Source organism: Carassius carassius, chromosome 17, assembly GCF_963082965.1.
Source record: "Carassius carassius chromosome 17, fCarCar2.1, whole genome shotgun sequence".
Classification (NCBI taxonomy): domain Eukaryota; kingdom Metazoa; phylum Chordata; class Actinopteri; order Cypriniformes; family Cyprinidae; genus Carassius; species Carassius carassius.
In genome coordinates this window covers 24181116-24206331 of record NC_081771.1, presented here as the reverse complement: position 1 = coordinate 24206331, position 25216 = coordinate 24181116, and the positions used below count along the sequence as shown (strand labels likewise).

At 36.5% G+C, this 25216-nt stretch overlaps 3 protein-coding genes across 5 annotated transcripts; 1 reads left to right on the top strand and 2 right to left on the bottom strand.

Moving 5' to 3' along the window:
• Window positions 1-1093: 1093 nt before the first annotated feature.
• faimb (Fas apoptotic inhibitory molecule b) lies at window positions 1094-3078 on the bottom strand. Its single transcript, XM_059571346.1, has 4 exons — window positions 2791-3078; window positions 2182-2410; window positions 1631-1680; window positions 1094-1416 (listed from the first exon to the last, which is right to left on the bottom strand). Exons 1-4 carry the CDS (start codon window positions 2902-2904, stop codon window positions 1267-1269), a joined length of 543 nt encoding a protein of 180 aa, XP_059427329.1. The 5' UTR covers window positions 2905-3078; the 3' UTR covers window positions 1094-1266.
• A 915-nt stretch (window positions 3079-3993) lies between these two features.
• On the top strand, window positions 3994-9445 carry ccdc80l1 (coiled-coil domain containing 80 like 1). Its single transcript, XM_059571342.1, has 7 exons — window positions 3994-5775; window positions 6525-6681; window positions 6766-6902; window positions 7002-7153; window positions 7228-7331; window positions 8613-8696; window positions 8835-9445. The coding sequence occupies exons 1-7, from the start codon at window positions 4054-4056 to the stop codon at window positions 9131-9133; spliced, it is 2655 nt and encodes an 884-aa protein (XP_059427325.1). The 5' UTR covers window positions 3994-4053; the 3' UTR covers window positions 9134-9445.
• Window positions 9446-11605: 2160 nt separating this feature from the next.
• On the bottom strand, window positions 11606-24722 carry LOC132161359 (thiamine transporter 1-like). Of its 3 annotated transcripts, XM_059571343.1 has the most exons (7): window positions 24467-24722; window positions 22435-23001; window positions 21479-21526; window positions 20628-20865; window positions 19755-19947; window positions 11858-11999; window positions 11606-11751 (listed from the first exon to the last, which is right to left on the bottom strand). In XM_059571343.1, the coding sequence occupies exons 1-7, from the start codon at window positions 24593-24595 to the stop codon at window positions 11617-11619; spliced, it is 1452 nt and encodes a 483-aa protein (XP_059427326.1). In that variant the 5' UTR covers window positions 24596-24722; the 3' UTR covers window positions 11606-11616. The 3 variants fall into 3 exon arrangements, with proteins under 3 accessions (XP_059427326.1, XP_059427327.1, XP_059427328.1); XM_059571344.1 differs by lacking the exon at window positions 21479-21526; XM_059571345.1 differs by lacking the exons at window positions 11606-11751; window positions 11858-11999 and adding an exon at window positions 18024-18063.
• Between the last annotated feature and the right edge of the window lie 494 nt (window positions 24723-25216).

Genomic DNA, 25216 nt, shown 5'->3' with positions numbered 1-25216 from the left:
GGGGCGCTGTAGGGCGTACTACTTATCTTACTTCGAATACATGGTGTCCGATTTGTGTTCCCCGTGTAAACAAACCATTGGAATGAATTGCTGGTCTCAAGTCTTTGACACACTCACAGATATGACCTCAGAGTCTTACGATAACATGGGCGTGAGCTTACCCATGTACCCAATAAATGTTAACCATATTAAGTTTTTACTGGTAAACTGACAGGAAGGCTAAGAGCAGAAAAGATGCAACCATGTGCACTGTGCATTTAATCTTCTTGTAACACATTTAATATATGCATATGTGCATGTGCATATATATATTAATTTATGCAAAACACATTTTTCCATTCAGCTGTTGATTTAGTATAAATATTATTTACACTCCATATATATGTGAACCTGGACCACAAAACGTCATAAGTGTCAATTTTCTGAATAGACAAACTTTCCTTTGCTGTATGGTTTTTTAGGATAGGACAATATTTGCCAGAGATACAACAACTTGAAAATCTGGAATCTCAGGGTGCAAAAAAATATCTAAATACTGCAAAAACCACCTTTAAAGTTATCTAAATGAAGCAATGCTTAGCAATAGCATATGCATATTACTAATCAAATTTTAAGTTTTTATATATTTATGGTAGGGAATTTACAAAATATATTCATGGAACATAATATTTACTTAATATCCTAATGATTTTTGGCATAAAACAAAACTCATACAATGCATTGTTGTTTATTGCTACAAATATAGCCTACCTGTTCTACTTTTGACTGGTTATGTCAGGGTGACATATGTGTTCTAAATCAACTATTCTATTTAAAATTGTGTTTTGACAACTAAAAATTAAGTTTAATAATTTAATAACCAATGACAGACAAAGCACAGTCCAATTAAAATGTATTTTCATATTAAGGTAAAATTAATCTATTAATTATAGGCATATGAAGACATGTTTAATTGGCCATATTTTAAGATTTAATAGCAACACTATGAATTCTAACTGAAATTATTTCACTCAATTTCTAGTATAGATTTGAATGATTAGGGAATATGTCTAAAGACAGATACAAAACAAACCTTTGATAGCCAAGCCGTTCATTAAAGGAGTTTGTGGGGTACTTTACTTTAAAATCTTTGTAACAAATAAATGAACAAATACCATTACTGGATCCACTGAACAAAAAAACTTGTCCGATGCCATCTGTATCTAATTCTGATAAAGTACACTGTTGCTAAATGTTTCACACAGCTGAATTTCATTAGCCTCCATTTTACTCAATGGCCTCTTCTATCCTGATTCCATCCACCAGCAGGGAATGAACTATTCCATTTCGCTTCCTTCCACTACTTGTTGCTTTGATACAGCATTCATGGTTCTCCACTGCAAAGTGTGTCTCGCTTCCATTTTCTGTAAACTCGCCCTGCACAAAGGAAATCAATATAAACACAGGCCTATAACTAAACAAGCACCAGTTATGGGAAAGATGTCATATGAAAAAGTATTTTCACAGTGGCCTCACAACTACACCATTAGCCAACTTGACTCAGACTTAAATAAACAATGGACCAAAGTGGGATCTTTTCATACACTCAAAGGCATGTGTTAGTCTGAAATACAGTATTAAAGTTACTTACCATAGTCTCCATTTTCTGTCCATTGCACCATACATCCATACTGTCTTTCTCTAGTGAAACAGAAAAAAAATAGTTTGCTAATAGTTGTGTTTTAATTTAAATAAATGTCTAATATCTGCTTGAGAACAGGCCAAATCAAACAAGCACATTTTTCTGCTCTTTTAGTAAAGCAACATGCACTAATTTAGTCCAGACGCTTTCAAACTTTTTGATGCCACAGACCCCCACATGATGATCCATCCCCTAGAGAGGACATCCCTTCCTAAAATATAATGGCAGATGTATTTTCATATATATATATATATATATATATATATATATATATATATATATATATATATATATATATATATATATATATACGGTATATATACGGTATATATATAGTATAATGTAAACCGTCAGATAAGTTTACTTTTGCAAATTTTTATGCCTACCCCGGACCCTAATTGAAAGTCATTCTCTTCTTACAGTGTGGTTGGACAATATCATATACAAAGCCTATACTTTTTACATCATAAATCACTGGGGATGTTTTTAGTGTCTCTTACCTAGAACTATCCTGTAATCAGCACCACCCAGTTTCAGCACCCATGTTTTGGACATTTTTGATCGGTTGTCCAAAAAAGTTTGGAGACTTTTTCCATTGATTTCCAGTGTGTACTCATAGGAAAACCCAGTGATCGCCTCAATAGATATGGTTGCCTTTGTATCTGTGCTCCCAACAGGGAATGTTTCTTTGCCCACCAGTTTGAACATCCAATCCCTCCTCAACACCTCCTTAAAAAGTGGATAAGACTTAATATAATTATTTTATATTATCTTATTCATATAATATCTGGTCTCTACATAGTATAAGATCTACTACTATCTTAATTATAAGACCATAAGATACATATTTCACCTTATCTTAATATCATTACCTTATCTTATTATTGTCTTAATATCAAATTCAATGTACAATAAATATATGACAAAAATATTAATAGAAACTTGAAATATAAAACTTATAGTAGACCAGAGCCTATGATTTAATGATTAATATATATGCCTAGGCCTATGTAAAATTATAAGACAACTATCTAATCTAATCTAATATAATGACAAATAATAATAAATACATTCTAATCGGGAAAAATACTGACTTGCCTACTTCTCACCTTCCCATTAATGTAAATGACTCGTTTCCCTGTTGTTGTTCCATGTTCAAACTCAATTCGGTAAACCCCATCACTTAGCGACATGTCCCACACTCCCACAATTTCTCCGGACATGCTGCGTTAAGACCCACACTGCCCAAGCGCTCTATACTATTTTTAATTCTATGTAATGTTTTAGTTTCCGCTTGATCGTAGTAGTCCTCATTATGCGCAACTGCTGATTAAATCTCTGTATATTACTGAGGCTGCCATCCTCTGCTCGCTCAGCAACGAGTGCATTAGTGTAAGAGGATTAATTTATCAAGGCAGTTGAGTGTTTGAGGAAACCGTTATTTTTACTGCGATTAAATTTAGATGGACATTTGGTCTAGGAGTAAAAATCATAAAAACATTTTTTAGTTGTTAAAATGCTTGGATGTTTTTGATGCTCTCGGGTCACTGCCAACAGATGGCAGTCCTCTCTCTCTCTCGCTCTCGCCGACTTACTATTAATTAAATAAATAAATACAGTTTTATTATAACGTGAAGCAGAGGCTTGAACTGCAAAAATGCATATTTATGTAGGCTTTGTGATCAATAAACTTTGTTTTTTATATATATATAAAAAATACATAAAAATACTTTACAAACCTATTTAATGCAATGTTACGGAATATGAAGTTGTGCAAAGTTAATGTACCATTAATATGTAACATATTAGCAAGTCACGCTATTATCATGTCAAAAGAAAGTAGGCGTGGTCAATCTGGCTGTGAGCCCCGCTTGTTCAGAACTTTCTTCCAGATTTCAGTGCGTGGAGCTCAGAGGACGTTTAGTAGCATTGGGGACGATGATCGTGAGCGTCTTTTCACAGCGTTGTTTAAAGGATAGGCTACTAACTGAAAAAAGGTGTTGTGGAGTTTTGCCTGTCTTTCCTGGAAAGCACTGGACGTCACTGAATATTATAATGAGGGAATTTATACGGAATAATGCATCTCCCTCAATCATTTGACTAACTCATTCGCTTTGGATTATGACATTATATAATTTTTCCACTAAGACGAGTTGGAATTACTGTTAGTGGTTTCTTTACATCCGTTTTAATGAATTTTTATATGTATTGTTCTGTCTTTGTTAACTGTTAGTAGTTTTAACCGTGTTAACCGTTTGTTTGTCACTTGATAGTTTGTTACTCGCTGCTGTTAGATCAAATTAGGCTACGCTAAACCAATTTCAATACCTTCTCGCCTATCCAGTGTCATAATTCTGGAGTGATCTGTATCTATGTACAGTAGCAGAATAATTGCAATGAAAAATCTTCAGGTACATGTCATTTTGTTGACTCTGACGTGGATTCATGCATCTGGCTTGAAGTCTTCCATGGTCCTGAATTACACAGGAGCGGAAGAAGGAAATGCACACTTACAACCAAACACTTTTGTCAAAAAATACACAAATGATATACAATCATATAGTAGATCTCCAAGGTTATCCACTTCCAGGAACACAGATTTACTCAGGAAGCCTCAGAATGATCAGAACGTGGAGTCCTCACGACCCCCAGCCAGGAGGCTCGTGAAAGGGCAAAGACCAGTCCCACACAGGAAACTCAGCGCAACTGATAGAAGTCCTGCTCAAAAACCTAATTTTCAATCTACTCCACTGGGCGCCACTAGCTCCATTAACATCCTGGCTGGCTTTGCAGGTAAAAACCGCGTGCTGGTCATTTCGTCTCCCAACGACTCTGATGGCTATTACAGGTTAATGATGACCTTGCTCAAGCCTGATGTATACTGCGAGATGGCGGACAGACACATGCAGCAGATCATAATATTTCATGAAAAGGGGAAGATGGGAGGCAAGGTGAGACGAGTTAGCAATCAGGGATCTCTGGTGGAGGAGCCACTGGATCCAGCCCTGGTGCCAAGACTGATGGGCTTCCTGAAGCTGGAGGACGGTAAATTTGGAATGGTGCTTCTAAGAAAAACCCTTCAGGAAGAGGAAAGATACCCATACCCTGTTCAGCTGGATGCAATTTATGAAGCCGTAGACCAGGCACCTATGCGTAGACTGGAGAAGTCCAGGCAAAAGGGCTTTGTGCAAAAGTGCAAGACTGCTGGAGTTGAGGGCCAGGTGGTGCAGTCTGTTGGCTCAAATGCAGTTGGTTTGCAACCACAGGTAAACATGGCGGAAAATACCAGGCGACACAAGGTAAAACCGGTCCCTCAGCCCACCCAGATAACTCAGGCACAAATATCAACTACCATCAGGACAACTACAATGACTACAACCACAAAACGTTCAACGACTACCTTGAAAACTACAACCTCAAAACCTTCAACTACAACTACTATAACAACCACTGCACCCTCTACAACTATTTTCCCCTCAACAACAATTACTATTACTACAAATATACCCACCAGAGTGGAGCAAATACATCCACACACAACTGTACCCTGGCACACATCTGTTCCCAATACCTCTGAACGTGTCTACCGGTCCCCACCAAGGGACACAACTACTCATCTCTTTGTTACCTCAAACTTCTACAAACAACATAAAGAAAAATACCTAGACCACACGCAAAAGATTTCAACTGCAGTCTCACCAACACAAGCATCCATACAGAGGCCCAGGGACAAACTGCCTGTGGTGAAACATGGATGGAGTAAAAAGCTTAGTCAGCACAGCAGAGAACGTGAAACTCAGAGGCCCATTGCTAATAACCCAGAGACAAAACTTATGACCACCCAAAAGGGCAAAACTAAACCTGACAGTGCCGACGGGAGGAAGAAGATGGATAGAAATAAAAAGCCTTTAAAGAAGATACCTGCAGGGAAAAAAGACTCAAAAGTGACTAAGGAGACAAATGTCAGTGTTCAAAACAAAAAAGCACAAAAGCCAGATGTCTTTGAAGAAAGGGCTGTTGTGGATCAGGCAGCGAATCCCAAGAAATCGTTAGACACTTTTTTGAGTTATTTTCAGAGAAGGCGACGACTCATGGTACGTATTGCATAAGTGAGACACATGAAAAAAGAAATATAGAGATATAGCTCGGAGCGACAATAAGGATAGTACAGTGCCCCAGGGATAAGTGCTATAGCTTACAATTTTTTTTTATTTTTGATCATTACACATTACATGTAATGTTTTCTAAGACAGTTGGTGACATGGAATTCTGTTCATCAAATTATTATATGTGTTATCTATATAGAAAATATTTTGAATTTTTAGCTATTAGTGCAATATTTCTTTTGAAAAAGTTTAGAAAAAATTTACATTTGTTGGAAACAAATTATGTGTAAAACAAAGTATTTTTTAAAATATATTTGAAAATATTTCAAAAATATGAATACATGTAAAGAATAAATTAAATGACAATTTTTACGTTTTAAATAACAAATGTAAAAATAAATGTAAATATTTAAATTTATAATTCCACTGATCCAATCCTTGTAAATATTCTGCATTTAGGATTCTATGAAGTACATTCAACATCTAAAGTGTAAAAATGTTCTTTGATTTATTAAAATGTTCTTCACACTAAGAGAATAGTTATTTGAAATATCCTTTCACTGAAAGGGAAACCCAAAATGTGAAACCCCCTTTTGGAACCTATATTTTCAGAAGTGATGATTTACAAGTTAATAACAGTGTTATTTGCTTATTTTAAAAATTATATTTCGTTCTAAAAATTAAGAAGTATTTTGGTTCATAAAAGCACTTTAACAATGACTTCTCATCGGCTGCAGATCATTACTGCTCCAGATGAGCAGAATCACATGTACAGTGAACAGAGGGATGAGTACCTGGAGCAAGTTTGTGATATGGCACTACGGAAAATTTCCATCATCAGCATCTTTGGGCCGCTCACAAACAGTAACATGAAGATTGAACACTACCAGACAGGTCAGTGCTGCTTTATAACATGTCCTATTAAAATGTCTTCATTCAGATTCTATTGTTATTATTATTATTAATACTATTTAACAGAAAAGGATAAGCCCTTGCAGGGCCTGCCGGACAGTGACCTCATCAACCAAGACCTCATCACAGCATTTCGGAAGCATTTTGGGATGATTTATAATGATTTCAACATGGTGTTGACTGACTTTGACATGATAGTCAAGGTGTGTAGTAAAAAAAAACCCTAGATCATTTTATCAGTGTATATGAGATGTAGATGTAATCATTTCTGATCTAATTTTATGCATTCCTGGTTTCCACAGCAACGATACGAAGTGCCGATTGTCATGAAAGCAGTGTTTGACTACATTGACACATTGTCAACCCGCATTAAAGAAATAGAACAGCAGAGGAAACTTGCAATTATGTGCAAGAAAGAAGATAAATCAAGATCTCTCGAGGACTTCCTATCTAGGTTTGAATTTTTTGTGAAAATATATAATGCATTAACATAGGAAATAGGCTCATTTCAGTGTTTTTTCATTAAAGATTCCGCTGGAGGCGGAGACTGTTTGTAATATCCACCCCCACTGATGAAGAATGGGCCTATCAGCAACAGCTCTACACCATTAGTAGCCAAGCCTGCAATCTGGGTGAGATCATTTGGGTAAACCGTAGCAACGTAATTTAAGAACATCTTCCACTTAATACTACGTATTTTAATAAACATGCACTTTTAAATGTAAACATACTACTAGTGTTATTTACAATAGACAAATCCAAAAGAATGAGACAAAGAGAAATGTTTCATTTCACATTCAGTGGTTTAGGCTGTATACTGTTACATTATCACCAAAGCCCATAGACTTAAAATATATTCTTGAAGCACATCATACAATGTAAAACAATATGTAGGATTTTTATTAGGCATTAAACAGAATATCCATTCAAAGTTATTTCAGCTAGTGCAATCACATTGGGGTCCTAGACGGACTGAATAGTTCATGACATCAGTAGTTGCATAAAACTAGCCCATCTGAAAATGTACTAGAATGAGAAATTGCAGGAAGGCTGAGACTATATAACACCGCACTCGAATTATCAATATGAGGACCATGTTATGAAATACAGAAAGCTCTAAGAGCTTTGCTGTATCAACACCACACCCAAATGTTTATGTAACTTGGGAAAATAGACACTTTTTTTTGTTCTCTAAAATTCCATGTTTAGCATTTATAAACAAATTTGGGGTCCATTCCAGTGAGCACCATATGCAATCATGTCAACAGCTGTAGTTTATAGACATTCCAATCAACACTGTATGATTTAACAAAACTACTCATAACAGCTGACAACTAATGTTAAAAAAGTACATATTGGGAATATGTCAAAGTCAGATTCTCCAGAGATCTTCCTGCTCATAGAAATGCACATATGTTATAGGTACTTTTCTTTTAACTGGAACCAGCTCTCATCTTCACAAATGCCCTCAGTCACAAATGCCTCTGAGGAATGGCACCAATAAAAATAGGATGATGCAGTCCTTTTATAGCTCTTTTGTTAGCTATTTTGGAGGTAGGAACATTGTTAAGAATATTTCACTGCATTCTTAACAATCCAGGAGGACCTGTGGATGTTTGGTCCTGCGTAGCGATCCAACAGAGACCACTTCCTCTCTGGGACATGACAGCTTGATTGATGCTCTCATAAAAGAAAGCCTGTTTTAGAAGAAAAAAACAACAACGGACATTTTTAATGCATATCACATGCATGTTTCAGAGACCATCTTTATAAAAAAAACTCTCATTCCAATCTCATGTAAATAATACAAGTCCGAGTTGGAAACAGCTGAGTCATCTTTTGTTTATCTGTGTAGTCTTTCCGGGCATCTATGAATTAACCAGCCTTTTTCATAAATTGTTATAAATTCACAGGCCTGCGTCATATATCTCTATTGAAACTTGTTGGAAAAATCCTGGATGACATGAGTGGAGTCCTGGAGCTTTATCCAATAAATGGTAAGATTGTTTTGCATTGAACAAAACTCTTTTATGGTCCCTGCATTTCCTTTACTGCTGAAAATATGATATAGAGCTATTTTATTATGGAACAAAAAAATAAATAAAAAAATGAGGAAACTCTGGTTTGCATTGCAGGAAGTTTATCAGTGGACCGTGAGGACCTGTCTGCATCGCTGGTGCAGGACATCAGGAACTACTTTCAGATCAGCCAAGAGTATTTCTCCATGCTGCTTGTCGGGAAAGATGGCAATGTGAAATCCTGGTATCCCTCCCCTATGTGGTCCATGTCAATCATTTACGAGCTGGTCGACTCCATGCAGCTTCGCAGGCAGGAGATGGCCATCCAGCAGTCTCTCGGCATGCGCTGCCCTGACGATGATTATAGTCATCATGATGGTTACCATGAGGGCTATCATCGTGGTTATGGATATTAAGAACAGAGGGGAATGACTTCGAGCCAGTGCACTCTCTACTAGGAAAAGTGTGAATAGTTTCAAATGTCAAAAAAAACTTTGCCTTTGTGTTTTTCTTACTAACTACTACTATGGACAACTCTCACTTTACTATTTTGTGGTAGCTGATATTTAGATATGCTCTTGACATGAAGTAGATGATTTCAGATTGTTGTTGATTATTGACTTTTCATTACATGAATGTATTTGCATGTGGGTATACGTTGTTTTTTTTTTGTGTATGTTTACGAAGTAACAATAATAAACTTTAAATTCCAATAAAGAAAAAACAAACAAACAACAAAAAAAATATTTGTTAATGTTTTTATTTTGTAACTGTATAACTATAATTATATTATTCTTCCATCTGAAGATTCTCTACTGTCCTCTACTGGGCGTTTTGGGATAGTGTAAAAATATGTCTTGCAGAGTACATAATTTGTATGTAGTTTAAATAAGATTAAATAAGTCTTTTTTTTTAGTCAAATGTTAAACAAGGTTATTAGCATATGTACTATCTGCAGTTGAGCACTTTTGAAATTTGCAAATCGTACATATTTTATACCAAAAGAAATGCACAGGCCACATTTTCAGTGATCAGATATTTTATTTATTTATCATTTATCATACAAGTATGACAGTATCATACTTGTAAAAAAAAAAAAAAAAAAAAATTATAATAATAATAATAAAAAAATCAGCATTGCAGAAAACCATACTCTCAATACGTTCAGCTTTCGCATCCAACATCAGAGCACACAACACCTAAAAACACATAAATACCTTACAATAAACCTTACAATACTAATGTTCTTCCTGTACATAAAATACTCACGCAAACCCATTTTGGTACCACAGTTATTTACATGATGAGTGAAATACTGCGAGAGATTAAAAATTACATTTTGTTTTAATGCTGGCACAATCATTATACAGTGAACAAGAGAAACATATGTTATTTCTGTAAAAATACAAATTTCAAATAGTATTTTAATGAGGGCTTAATATTTAGGAAAATATATGTAAACACAGTATTATTGCAAGGAAATTAAGCACTGCATATTTAAAAAAATAAATCCTTTCTACTGTAACATTTTTCTTTAAAGTTAGACCATTAAGGTGTAAAGATACCTGCCAAGCTGAATAAACAAATATGCTGCAATAGATGGTGCAATGCACTAACTATACCAAGTAATATTACCATGTAATTATAGACAAATCTAAATAATTAACTTAATTCTGGACTATAAGACCAGCGTTCAATAAACACACAAATGTCTCCCTCTTTATCTGTAAATGTTGTGCTTTTTAAAGAATAAATCATTAAATAAAATGGAAACACTTTATTTTAAGGATCAATTCTCACTATTAACTAGCATACATATTTACTAATATACTGGCAGGTTATTAGTACTTACAAAGCACATTATTGGATTAGATCCCATAATCCTACCCCACACCTTAACTAAAAACTACCTTAATAACTTTTAATAAAAAGCAAATTAGAAGTTTATTGGTGCAAAAGTCATTAGAATAGTTAGAATTGGACCTTAAAATAAAGTGTGACCAATAAAACACAAATTGAATGTCCAACAAAACTAAAGTCACATAGTTTAAAGGAGAAATTGTATAATTTAAGGCCAGCAGCAAAGCATGATAAACTGCATTATACAACGGTTACTATTATTCCTCAAATTTGATTGATCACATGACTGTCGGTTTGATTTAGTGACGGATTCAGTCAAAAACAAAATCATACTACTTTGTGTTGCACAAAGTGGCACAACAGTGGTTTTATTGCTTCATTTGGAACGATTTTCCTCGACAGACCACAAATAGAAAAAAATTACTGACAAGGTGTCTAAAAGGTTACATATCATCTCTCTCTCTGTGTGTATAACTGTTGTATATAAGCAATATCACAATCATAATTGTGCTGATATTCAAAATCAACTCCAACCAAATGTGCAGACAAAGAAATATTTGATAGTCAAGGAAGAAAACTGGACCAAGTGTTGTGGGTTTTTTTCATCTTCATATGAATATTTCTATTCAAAATCAATGTATATTAAAAAAAAAGGTTCTGCAAATGTGTCAGAGAAAATCAGAAAGTACGGCAGATTCAAACTAGCGCTTACATTCAAAATGTGCTAGTATTAGCTAAGAGTTCAGACTATGTATTTTGACCTAGTTGCTTAGATTCAAGTAAGGTATCATAATGGTGTGAATAAAATATTAAATAAGTGCATTTTGTTCTTCACTCCGTGACAACCAACGGTCACTTAATACAGTATATCATTATTAACTCCGTTATCATAATCACCAGTGTTTTTATAACCTTTCAAGCTGGATCTGTGACTGATTTTGAAATGCAGCCTTTTCATACAGCAATTATTTTGACCTATGCATTCAGTTGAACAAAAGATTATTATGCTTGTCTTTAACGGATGCTGATGTGAGGTGTCTCAAGCTTCTGGAACTGTTTCTGTTGAGGGTAATTCATTCTGTCCTTCAGGTCCCCTTCTTTTGTACAGTTTATACAGCCAAGCAATCAAGAATATCACAGCTATTACAGCAAAGTAACTTGCATAGATCAGAAACTGTGAAAAGGAGCAAACAAACATATAAAAGAAACGATATTAGCAGCTTTCATTAGTGATCCACATTCATGATAACACACTGAGCTAGGAATATGTTGTACTTTACCTGTAGAAAAATATCCAGGCCTAGACCAGCAGAATCTACTACAATTAGAGTAAGAAGCGTCTGCAGTAGAAGTGCGATGAAAGTGTTTACTCCAAAAACCAAAGCATATCTTCTCATACTTAGGTTAGCAGCTATCTGATACCTGCAATGTAAAAAGAAGGCTTTTTTTTGAAGAATAAGAAATATGGGTGACATTTGTCAAGTGCACAAGGAGAACTTGCCTAAAAGAGCCAAAAGAATTTCAGATAAAAGAGCAGTCATGTTTAGAAGCGAGTCTTGCAGCAACATGATTTTGTGCAAATGAAACAAACACTGATGAATATGGAAAAAGTAGGTATAAAAATGGCTCAATGGTCTCTAATAAAAAAATGCAGATGGATATGGAACAAATGACTGGGTTTGGGCTCTCTGCAATTTATAGGGCAGAAAGAATGGAAGGATTTGGAGACAGAAAGCAGTATTTGTTAATTTAGTTTTTGCACATCCTATTTCAGTTTGATGGCTTTTTGTTAGATATCCTTAATCAGTGATTCTTAACCAGGGTAACAGAACTTCCAAGAGGGCCACACGATGTCTTAAAATTAATTTAAATAAGACTGAACAAGCTTTAAAATAAGCTAAAATCCAGCTGTAAACTGGCATATTTCTCATTTCATTAATTCCTTAACTGCCATTTTATTCTAATTGTGGTCTTGGATAACCAGGATACATGAGGGAATATCTAGACCTGGTAAAGACAGACAGATAGAAATTGCTATTTATTAGTATTATGCCCAATGAGATATTTTTGTAATGGCTTCATTGGTACTGTGTGTTTTTCTATGGAGCGCCACACATGACATGCAAGAAAAAATAAATTGTGCCCACAATTTATGCACACGATTTAGCCTACTATTTTTTTTCCTGCATGCCATGTGCGGGGCTCTGTAGTTTTTTTTTCTATTGTTGTGCGTGTCTCCTGCTCTCCTCCGGCTCCTCCCACTCGCCACTCTGGCAAGTAGCCTCATTGCTCTCCCAGCTGCACCTGCTTACCAACCAGGAGGCAAGCAGCATAAAAGCAGAGCACAACTTAGTCTTTTCAAAGCACTGAATTGAACCAATTGCGTTAAAAAAATGATTTGATGCTTAGTTCGAAGCACTTGGAACAGCACGTGCTGGCGACACCTGCTGGTGAAAATGTTGTAAAAGCATCAAGAACACTGACCAAACTTACAAAACAAATGGGAATGTTTTTTTATAAATACCATTTTTAAAATACATAATCATTTAAATACTTTTAAATATTAGTGCTTATGTTATGTGTTTTAAGTATAATCAAACCCTTAACACACAATGAACTAAATTAATAATTTAATTAATTGATTATGTATTTAATTAATTGGTTTTCATTAGAGCTGTCTATAAAAAACAGCAGGCAAGATTAGTTTTATGAGTCAGAAGAAGGAGGTGGATTTAATTCTATCCTCAGCTCATTTTGTTTTTTTAAGATAGGATACGATTTGTAGGATGAAAGTACTGAATGTTTTTACAAATTTTTTAAACTATATAGCCATCTGTGATAAAGTGAAATTATCTTTTGTTTAACCCACAACATTTACTATTCTTTTATAGTAAATTTTTGTGAGATTTCATGTCACGATTAAATGGAGAACCAAAAATGGTTCATGGGTTTACTTTGAGACATCCCCTAGTGGTGAACCATTGGAGTTTTGAAACGTTTCGGGACAATGTGACAAGCATCTGATTTAAATAAAATAAACAATTATTGTTTGGGAACTGTAGGGAGCGGCGCCATTTTATTTTGTAATCCCTTGTTTTCTCCTGGTCTGTGGCTAGACAGGGAGTGAATGTACATCCTGTTGTTTTCTTTTCTTTGAGAGATTTAGTAAGAATTTAGCTCCCAAATTAGACTGAACTTTTGTTTGTTATTTTGGCACTGCCCCCTTCTGAAGTCTTGGTTTCCCTTTTAAGTTGTACTTTTTGTTCCAAAGAAACCGGCTATGCTTTGCTAGCCTTTAATGGATCTATTAGAAAGAGATCTTGTTGTTGTGGTGTGGCAGGGCCCAGACAAATGCTCTTCAAATGCTTAATTTTGTTACGTTCTGGTAAAACAACCCCAAACACTCGTAGGACATAACATATTTTGAGGGCTCGTCCTTTGCGAATTTATTAGTGCCATTTTTCTTTCATGAAACGCTCATTTGAACAAATGAAAAATCTCCTTATATTAGTATTTCATGAATGCTTTGGTAGTATAAGTATTAAGTTTTGGCAGCTTTCAAAAAAGATTTGTTGTTAATTGCGGACTTATTTCATGTTACTGTGTCTAGAGATGCTACCAAACAGTGACTAAAGGGGAGCTTTATAACGAGTTCGTGAGTACAGGTTTTCTACTTGCTGAGTCACCGGAGGTGTCAGAGGAGAATTTAGCGGTAGGAGAAGCTTCTGCTTTGCCCCTTCCTACAGAGTCTCGACTAGATCCAGTGACAGCAAGTTAAAAGAGCTTGACTTGGAGCTAAAAAGACAAGAACATGACATTAAAGTAAAAATCAGGATATTACGCTTAAAACACTTGAATTGTAATCTGAGGCTTTGCGCAGGAAGCCTCCTGTTCAGTGCATGAGAGCTCCCTCAGTTAACAAAAGACCCGGTAAGCAATACCCAGCCAAACTTTGATGTTGTGAAGTACGTAAAATTAGTACTGCATTTTAGAGAAGCTGAGGTGGATTGTTACTTCACTGCTTTTGAACTCATTGGCGCACTGAGCGCTTTAGGGGCAGCTGTGGCCTAATGGTTAGAGAGTTGGACTTGTAACCTGAAGGTCGGAGGCTCGAGTCTTGGTGCTGGCAGGAGTTGTAAGTGGAGGGGAGTTAATGAACAGCGCTCTCTTCCACCCTCAGTACCCATGGCTGAAGTGCCCTTGAGCAAGGCACTGAACCCCCAGTTGCTCCCCGGGGCGCTGGATTAGCTGCCCACTGCTCTGGGTGTGTGTTCACGGTGTGTTCACTTCTCACTGCTATGTATGTGCACTTGGATGGGTTAAATGCAGAGCACCAATTCCAAGTATGGGTTACCATACTTAGCAAATGTCCCGACTTTCACTTTTTAAATTTGGTTGGTCAAAAGATATGTGGGGGCTCCTCTTAGTATTAATTTTGTAGGTAAGGAACAGGAGGTCTGTTCTTTACTTCTGATTGAGAGGTCTCTTGATTATTGTTGTCAAAGTGGCAGTATTGAGCACGTATGAATTGATTCCTGAAGCCTACTGTCAACGCTTTCAAAACTTAATGAAAACATCTAAACAAACATATGTACAGTTTGCACAAGGAAAAAAAAAATCACTCTTTGAGAAGTTGTGCCAAACAAGGTCACCAGTTTAGAGCAGTTGCAAGAGCTTATCTTATTGGAAGAGTTTTAAAAATGTGCTCCTGAACCTGTAGTTGTTCATTTGAATTAACAAAAGGTAAACGCACTCTCTGAAGCTGCTGTGATAGCAGATGAGTTTGTGCTCACCCATAAGAAAATATTCCTATTTTCACGCAAGGCCAAAGTCAATTTCTAAATACTGAGCAAGTAGAGAAATGCAAAACACAAAACACGCCAATAAAAAATGTGTTTGTTTTTACTATTTGGATCCAGGCAACATCATTTCTGATGTAAGGCTTGGAAACAGAAAAATATTGCTGAAAATTTCTAAGAGAGTAGCTTTTGCTTTAGATTTAAGCGCCAGATTTATCTACTGACTCTGATATCACTGCTTATTTCCCTTCTGTATTTCCTGCTTGCACAGTTACCTGTGCACACAAACAGAAGCGGGAAGAGATTGTGAATCTTGCTGACTCATCGTTGGAAGCCACATGATGTTGATGATGCTTTAGCGGTCAAACAAATTGTTTTGCCCTCTGATTATCAGGTATTGCACCTTGCCCTTGAGCTTCCTCTCTCCGGCCATCTTGGGGTTAAAAAAAACTTACAAGTGCATTTCCCAATATTCTTTTGAACTGGATTGAAGTCTATAGTTTCTAAATTCTGCAAGAGTTGCCATGTTTGCCAACTTGCGGGCAAGCCAAATAAAGAAACAATACCTACTGCTCCCCTCCATCCAATTCCAGTGGCGGGAGAGTCGTTTGAACATTTAACTTTGGATTGTGTTGTGATGCTACCAAAATTGATATCAGGACACCAACATGTTTTGACTCTGATATGTGCTGCAACTCGGTTCACAGAAGCTTTTATTCTCCGTACTCTTAAAGCCGAGGAGGTAGTGAAGGAGATGGTCAAGTTCTGCTCAATGTTTGTTTTGCCCAAAGTTATCCAAACCCATCGAGGTACTAACTTCATTTCCAAAGTGTTCACTCAAGTGCTGAAAGAGTCAGGAGTTAATCATCAACTATCCAGCACACACCATTCCAGAGTCCCAGGGTGCACTGGAACGCTTTTACCACACCATAAAGTCAATGCAATGTGCATATTGTTTAAATACTGGTAGAGACCGAGTTGAGGGTTTTGCCACCATTAATGTTCGCAGTTCGAGAGACGGGCAGGAATCATTGGGCTTCGACCCTGCTGAACTTGTATTTGGGCACACTGTCCATGGGCCCTTGAAACTGTTAAGTGAGCAGTTATTGTCAAAAGGTTCGGTGTCCATTAACGTCTTGGACTATGTATGTGCTTTCCGTGAACTTCTCCATAAGGCTTGTGATGTAGCAAAATCTCATCTTGGTAACTGCGCAATCCAAGATGAAATTGCTTTATGATAAGTGTAAAATGCAGCTTCCAGGATTTGCATTGCAGGCTAAGTTCACTGGTCCCAAAAATGAAGACCGAATGTCCTGTATGCATCTAAACAATTCTGCAGTACTGAGTAACTTAGAATCGGATCTTGCGCACTAGCCTAAGTTATGGGTCTGTTGTGTGGGTCTCCTGCTCTCCTCTGGCTCCTCCCACTCTCCATTCTGGCAGGTAGCCTGATTGCTCCCTCAGATGCACCTGCTGACCAACCAGGAGGGAAGTAGCATAAAAGGCTGCATTTACACTTGCCATTAACATGCGACCTGCATCTGGATGTTGTCCACATTGAAGAGACAAGTGTAAACGCACTTCTGATCGGAATGTTATTCGATCAGCGTGTCCTGGTCCAGAGGTAGTCGAGGATGCATTGTGATTTTCAATGTAACTTAAATGTGATCCAGCCATCGTGTCTGCATTCACAGGCCGACATCACGCAAAACACTGCCCCCCTTTCTCGCGAGATATCAGAAAAAAAGACGTGTGGAGCGTAAGTGAGACTCCTACACTTAACTTTGATTTGTAAAATGCTCCAGGCCATTCTCTGCAGACTTAAATATTTAAATATTTTAGATTTAAATATTGCACGGGAAAGACAGATCTGATCAGTTATCCAGAAAGAAAAGTCAGCTGATGCTGCCAAGTGTAAACGCGCCATGTTCTGACTGACTAATATCCAATCTGCTTGATTAGATCACGGTGATCGCATGTTAATGCCAAGTGTAAACGCAGCCAAAGTAGAGCACAACACTCATCCAATGAGAATCCTTCTCCAGAGCATGATCTGTGTCCTGCCCAACCCTGTTGTTGAAGCGGTGTTGCATCCTTTGGGGATCTGTATGGTTGTTAACATTTTAACCATTTGGTTTAAAATGCGGTAGCTTTACTGTTTGTTTTCTTTTGAAGGTTTTAGTCCTGCTAAACACTTAAGCTAAGAGTTATGTTGTTTTGCTGTGACAAGGTACATTACTCTTTGTTTTACCTTTTTAAGCTGTTATTCATCTGATTGTTTGTTTTGTTTAAATTATTGTTTGCCAACTGTAGGGAGGTGGGCGCCAATTTATTTTGTAATTCCCTGTTTTCTCCTGGTTTGTGGCTAGACAGGGAGTGAATATACATCCCGTTGTTTATTTTATTTTCTTTGAGTGATTTAGTAAGAATTTAACTCCCAAGTTAGACAACTTTTGTTTGTTATTTTGGCACTGCCCCCATCTGAAGCCTTTGTTTCCCTCCAAAGTTATACTTTTTGTTTTAAAGAAATCCGGCTATGCTTTGCTAGCTTTGAATAAATCTGTTAAAAAGAGATGTTGTTGTGGTGTGACAGGGCCCAGACAAGTGCTCTTCATATGCTTAATTTTGTTACGTTATCTTAATTATTTAACTAAATTTAGTTTAAATACATTGGCCACTCCTATGTTCTGAAATAAAAAAAAAAAAGATTGAAAGAAGCGGCTGTCAATAGAATACCAGAAACATTTTGGGGTGAACTTTTAGATATTGGCTTTGAGAAACGTTGAGAACCACTGTCTTGAATATCAACAGTAATAATCAGAAGCAGTAGGAGTTAAATTTTTCATATTGCAATCCAGTAACAAAGTATGCTAAAATTTATGCAATATGCTTTTTTGGGACACATCATGCAGTAACATCAGAAAATAAAACCAGGTATGTGCCCTCTGAATTATTGTTGGCCATATGGCCAAAAATCTATTACCTGCTAAACAATTAAATGAATCAAAATACTTTAGAACAATCCAAAGAAAAGTGGATCCCCACCATGGACCTATGGTACCTATCAAAAACTGCACATTTTAGATGCCTCTGATGAAGCACAACTAATTCAACTCTTCAGCTCATTAGAAGAAACTCCAAGACCTGAAACTGTTGTGGTAAATAAAAGACATCACGTGCAGTGTAATAATTTAAATTGACCTTACAACAGATCCATGTCAGCTTCCATGATTTGACTTCATGTTATAGTCATTGTCAATAATGTCTTGTTTTTATAGTTATATTTTATAGTTATCATATGTGGTTTAGAAAAATAAGCTGATACATGCAAGTTTCTTTTTTGCAAGACTATAAAGTGCATTTGAAGTGACTGATTTCTAAAATTATCAGGTTCATTAGCAATTGAGCCAACTTGTGATGTCTTTTCGATAGATGGGCATTGATTACCCACCCCTGAGAGTGGCAAAGCAGTCACTATTGCAGGGGTCTCCAACCTTTTTGTGAGTGAGGGCTCCCTGAAGGGATAAAATAGTCTTGAGGGCTACTTGTTTGATACAGGCACACACACACACAAAGTTTCAAGTTTTGAAAAATACAACAACAAACAGTAATATTGTTAAATATTATGACAATTGAATATATAATTACCGTATATACCCGAATATAAGACAAGTTTTTTTGTCCTAAAAAATGGGGGGTCGTCTTATATTCGCGATATAGACAAAATCACGGGGGGAAAGGGAGAAAGAACAACGGCATAAATATGAAATAGTGACTGAATGATATACTTTACATACTTGAATGTAAAATTAGAAAAGCAACATAATATCTGTGTTTAACTAAATTAAAACGCTGCTCCTCTGCCGCGCGATACGCAGAGAGAACAAGAGAGGTGCGCGCACGAGACGCAGAGCGAGCGAGAGAGACAGAGAGGTGCGCGCGCGCAAGACGAAGAGCGAGAGAGAGAGAGAGAGAGAGAGAGAGAGAGAGAGAGAGAGAGAGGGGTGCGCGCACGAGACGCAGAGAGAGAGAGATAGAGAGACGTGCAGATTCGAAATATTTTAAATTATTGAATTATTTTATTATGTTTTAATGGTATATAAAATGTCACCAATAGTTATTTTCTAATTTTATGGCATTATCATAAAAAAAAAAGAAAGATTACAATTCAGGCTATTTATAGAACGTGCTCGGCGGGCGACTCAGAGACTCCACGCGGGCTACCAGGTGCCCGCGGGCACCATGTTGGAGACCACTGCACTATTGTAAAGTCAAAGACACAGGGTTCCTAGCCCTTTGTAGTCAGAACAAAGTCAAAAGATACCAGTTTACAATGGATTTCTAAAGAAAATGGATACAGATTGACAGCATTACTTACGTTGCTATGGTGATAAGCAGCATGTAGGTAGCTCTGAAGAGCATGTAGGAAGTGTAGCAAACCCAGATATTTCTGATGGTGTCCATGAGGTACACACACACTGCAATTACCACAGAGAAAATGCAGAGAGCAAGCTCTCCCCACACTGCCCAGGACACTTTCACAAAGCCTACAACAAATGCTGCAAAAGCGCCTGGTGGGAAAAACCAACAGATTAATTAATTTGGGAAAAATGTGTCAAACTGTTTTATTGTAAATCAAATAACACAGTTGTGTGTCTGCTGTTATACATGACTGTTGAATTTGTTCATGATAATGATGAAAATGCTGGTAACTATGAAAGCTTGATTTCACCTTGGGATAAAACAATATAAAAGGCAACTGCAACTCTGACAGTGTTGAGTTTATATATAAATATCACTATTCGGACTTGGTTTCTCGCAAATCTAAATAAAAAAATTAAAAAAAAGATCAGATTTGCAAGATGCACACTTTTTTTTCTCCTCACATTTCTGAGTTTACAAAAAAAAATCTTAATTTCTCAGAATTCTGAGATTACATCTAGCAATGTTTATTTATTTAGTTTTTTGCTTCCACCACGGAAATTACAATAAGTTACCATCTCGCAATACTAATGTTTTACCCAAGATATGCAATTAATTATCTCACAACTGAATGTACATTTTGCAGTTCGGAGGGGGGGGGGGGGGGGGGGGAAACAAAGTCTGAATTGTGACATAAATTGGGAGAAAAATGTTTGAATAACTTTTAATAAAGAGAACCTTCCAGGTATAATGTATTTTCTGTTACCTATGCTTTTAAGAATGGGAATATAATAAAATGAACTTAATAAACATAACCAGATGAACATACCAAGCAATGTAGATACGGTCTCCACGTATCCATTGTAGACTTCAAAATCACTGGAAGGCAAGATTTTCTCCCAAAGTGCTTGAGCATAATTAATCACCTGGAGGTAACCACATGTGGATAAAGCCCACCACACTGACCAGGCCAGTAGGGTAGAGCAGGAGTAACACTCAAGGAAGTCTGACCAAAGCATTTTTAACACTTCCATTAATCCACTACTGCTGGTAATGTCCTTGAGAGCCTGAAAGTCAAACAAACAGTCAAATCAAGTCATAGAGACACATGCATGTCTGTGAACATATCAGTATGTGCCAACTTGAGTACTCTTAAGGCCAAGAGATAGTTCACCTAAAAATGAAAATTGTCATCATTTCCTCTCCCCCATGTTGTTCCAAAAAAATAAGACTTCAAAACACTAATTAAGATCATTTCAATAAAACCTGGGATGTTTATTTCCTTCCACTGAAAATTCAGGTTACTAAAACTTAGAAGATGCAAAAAGGTCATAAAATTAATCCATATGAATCAAATGGTTTAATTTTGAAGTCTTCTGAAGAGACATGTTCGCTTCATAAGGTAAACGGATTTAAATTATTATTATTCACACATTAAATACATATACATAAAGCACATCACATACAGGAATAACAGAAGCTTGTAAATGTGTCACAAGCTACAACAGACCTCAATGGCTCTTTTGCATCACGCACATCAGGGTTTACCATATATGATGTGGGCTATGTATGGGTGTCAACTACTGTTTAGATGTATATAAAAGCCTAAATTATCATATAAAGCAAACATGGCTCTCATATGGATTAATTTCAATACACCTTTTTGAGAGTTTTGATTACCTGGACACCCAAATGGAGAGAGAGAAGCCTCCTTTGTGGCCTTTGTGTCTTGAAGATGAGAGGAATGACAGAAGGGTACCGTAAATGAATTATGAATTTTCTTTGAAAACAAATGTTTCATGCTCAAAAAGGAAACAATGCATCAAGAGCCAATGACTGTAAACATTCTGAACAAGATGATGATAAATATACGTTTTTATTAAGTATTCCCTTCAAATGCAACAGAAGATGTTTTTTTTTTCTTGAGCATTAGTGGATGTTTTAAAAATTATAATTTCTATAAGTATATATATTTTATATTAAAATAAATGTAATAAAACGGTTTGGAAGAGCAAATGTGTGTGCAAATATAAACATACATACATAAATATATACATATGTGACCCTGGACAACAAATCCAGTCTTAGGTGTCAAATTATTGGCATAAAAGAAAAAAAAAAAAAAAAGGGAAAAAAAAATCGATAATTTTGACCCATATAAAGTTTTTTTGGCTATTGCTAAAAATAGACCGCAGCGACATACATACACACACACACACACACACACACACACACAGAGTGGCATGCAAAAGTTCAGGAACCCCTTGTAGAATCTGTGAAAATTTGAGTAATTTTAACAAAATAAGACATCATACGACACCCAACAAGCACGAAAAAAAACCACATTGTAGATCATCCTGGTAACCACACAAAGTATTAAGAACCAAGGGTTCCCGAACTTTGAAGGGGGTTATTTTAATCATTTCAGCCATTTTTTGGTCTTGTGGACATTATGTAAACATCTCTTATGTAAAATATCTTACTCATGGAAGTTAGGACAATACTAAAGAAAAAAATGCACATAGAAAAAAGTTTTTTTTTTGCATGATTGCTCTTATTTATATTATAATACATTTCATCACTTTTTTCTTTTTCTGCTCAGTTGAAAAAAAAAAAGAGAAAAAAAAACCACCCACCATTCTTTCATCTGCACTAAGCTGTATTTTGGACTCTGGATCCTCTGGCTTCTCGATCAGCTGACGTCTGTTAATGGGTTCCAGAGCTCCTTCATCCTGAGAGCTGCTCTCTCTGTGGTGAAAGAACAGGCTCTTACCGGGCATGGGTAGGAACCAAGGGGCAACAAAGGCTATGCAGGAGGACACAAGTGTGATGATGCTCAAATAAAACAGAGGCACCTGGCCTACAGACACCAGGATCTGTCCCATGAGTGAGCCAATGGCTGAGCCCAACAGTGTGACACAGCGGCAAAAACCAGTCACCCTCTGATAATGAGATGGCTCCACAACACTGTAGATGTAGGAGTAGTAGGCAACTTCAGTGGCAGTCGCCAGACCGAAAAAGAACTCCAATAACTGCATGGCCCTCACACTCCGGACTGTCACGAGCAAAGCATATGTCACTATGAAGCTGGCCGCCTGGACAATGAGCACAGGTTTGTAGCGAAGATAATCTGTGGCCAGGAAAACAGGAAAAAGCAGCACAAGGTAGGAATATGTCCAGAATGGATAGATCTCACTCACAACCTGTGATAAAAGTTGAAGTAGTTGGTCAACAATAGAGCTTCTGACAAAAATAAATAAATAAATACAAATTAACTCCCAAAAAGTAATGTTATGTATTTTATTTAGACCTTCAATACATACAAGTGTACACATTTCAATTAAGTGAATCAAAATACAATTAAATACAATACAAATGTAGGGATGCACGATAAATATCGGCTGATATTTAATGTGCATCTTGTCAGTAAAGCCGGTTCTGTAATCAGCGGTAAATCTTAGAGGCGTAAAAAGTACTCAATTTTTACTCAAGTGATAAAAATGGTAAGAACATCACTAAACATAAATTACTATTTATTTAACATAAAATGTTCATTTAAACACTTTTTTTCCCCAGGAGATTTGTAATATTTAATTAAAAAAAAACATTCCACAAAAATATTATTTGTATTTAAATTCTAAATCACTGATTTGTGAACTCAATCTTGTGCATTCAGCTACAGAGCTAATTGCTCTATATATAAAAAAAATAATAAGAAGAATAATGAATAAACTTTTTGGGGGGGAAATGCAACTTTGCTAACTCAATATGCTTCCTCAGATTTGATAATAAACTTTTGAAGCCAGACATTTACGCGATGAAAGTCACAAAATCAAGTACGCACATTTAAACTTCTGTTTACCATATTTGTTGTGCATAAGATAAAATCAAGAAATTTTAATTTTAAGATGAAATTGTAAACAGTAAAAAGTACTGCTTTTTTTCTCCTGGAATGTAAATCAAGTAAAAGTACAAGTAACCAGTTTAAATTGTACTTGAATAAAATACATATACCCCAAAATAATAATGAAGTAAAATTTCTCAAGTATTTTACACCTCTGGTAAATCTCAACACGTGGTTTGGTGCAACTCCTCAGTGAACAACAGCTCTGTGTAGTAAATACTGTTCCACGTGAAATCACGCACGTGTAGAAATGTACCGCTGATTACAGAATTGGCTTTTCTGACACGATGCGCATTAAATATCAGCCGATATTTGTCGTGCATCACTATACCAAAGTATTTGTCAAAATATCATTAGATTAATTCATATTTTAGGGTAACATTTGAATTAATCTTAGACACTTACTGACCATGAGTCAGGAGGGTCTGCAATTTTCTCTGTGTGTGTATTTATATATATATATATATTTTTTTTTTTTTCTTTTCAAGATATCTTCTAATCACACAAACACTCTCGGAAGCCTAAAACATCTTGTGACTCAGATTTAGTAATTATTGTAGGAGTTTGCTTTAGTGAAAAGATTCAACTTCAGGGACTAGACAAATAGCTGGCAGATTCCCATCTATTGGGGGAATTATCTTATTTTATTCAGAACCGATATTCCGATGTCTGTTAAAGTCCTTCAGTTATCGAATACTTTTAAAACAGGTCCGAGTCTGAGATTACTTCACTCTATGCTTACATCACCCTTCAATCACATTTACCTCTGTTTCCGTCAGGTTTTTATCAGGTCCCATCAAAAACGGGGTTAGAAAAGGTTCCAGTGGTCTGTGGCTGGAGAAAAATCCATAAATGCATAGTAAAATAGTAGGGTAAAGCCACGGTTCAGACATACTACCATGTGCCTATTGACCTTCTTCAACGCAGGATCATTTTGTAACAACTATCTCGATCACCGGTAACTCGAGTCAAGGGGACACGCGGCGCGGGAGAGTGACGTCAGGTAACCAGCCAATGAGAGCACTTTCCGTTGACACGGCCAAATGTTTTTTTTTTTTGAAGGGCACTTCGGGAACAGTGATGCCAAGCAGAGCCCGTCTTCCTATTAGACATTCTCTGTGCCAAGTCTGCGATTTTAGCGCGGAATTGGGCTACTTTAACACTGTTACCGCAAGATGAAGCAAATCCAATAAAATTATATTTATCCCCTGAATGCAAATTTAGCAGAGGAACACGAATATTATTATTAACACGATTTGGCTAGTTTTGAGTAAGTGTGGCAGGGTTTTCTTGTGAAGCCACTTGTAGGGACGTTCCAAACGAAAGTGAACAACTGAATCCCGTCAGAAGGACCCTTCCAGAAGTCCATTAGCGAAGGGATCCTGCGATGTTCACTTCACGGAAATGATTTCCATCTGTGATCAGTTGATCTTCAAGGCTCTGCCTGCCCTTCGAAGGGTGTAGGGCATAGGGATGTTCACTTCTGTTTGGAATTCGCCCCAAGCTTTGTGCAA

Bases quoted from the DNA above. Each gene is read 5' to 3' on its own strand.
- faimb (XM_059571346.1), bottom strand. From the start codon at position 2,904: ATGTCCGGAGAAATTGTGGGAGTGTGGGACATGTCGCTAAGTGATGGG. The intron at 2,411-2,790 runs GTGAGAAGTAGG...CCACTTTTTAAG, and splicing joins TCATTTACATTAATGGGAAG to GAGGTGTTGAGGAGGGATTG. The intron at 1,417-1,630 runs GTAAGTAACTTT...TCCTTTGTGCAG, and splicing joins GACAGAAAATGGAGACTATG to GGCGAGTTTACAGAAAATGG.
- ccdc80l1 (XM_059571342.1), top strand. From the start codon at position 4,054: ATGTACAGTAGCAGAATAATTGCAATGAAAAATCTTCAGGTACATGTC. The intron at 6,682-6,765 runs GTCAGTGCTGCT...ACTATTTAACAG, and splicing joins GATTGAACACTACCAGACAG to AAAAGGATAAGCCCTTGCAG. The intron at 7,332-8,612 runs GTGAGATCATTT...ATAAATTCACAG, and splicing joins TAGCCAAGCCTGCAATCTGG to GCCTGCGTCATATATCTCTA.
- LOC132161359 (XM_059571343.1), bottom strand. From the start codon at position 24,595: ATGTCTGAACCGTGGCTTTACCCTACTATTTTACTATGCATTTATGGA. The intron at 23,002-24,466 runs GTAAATGTGATT...CTTTTATCACAG, and splicing joins AAAACCTGACGGAAACAGAG to GTTGTGAGTGAGATCTATCC. The intron at 19,948-20,627 runs GTATGTTCATCT...TTTTCCCACCAG, and splicing joins GACCGTATCTACATTGCTTG to GCGCTTTTGCAGCATTTGTT.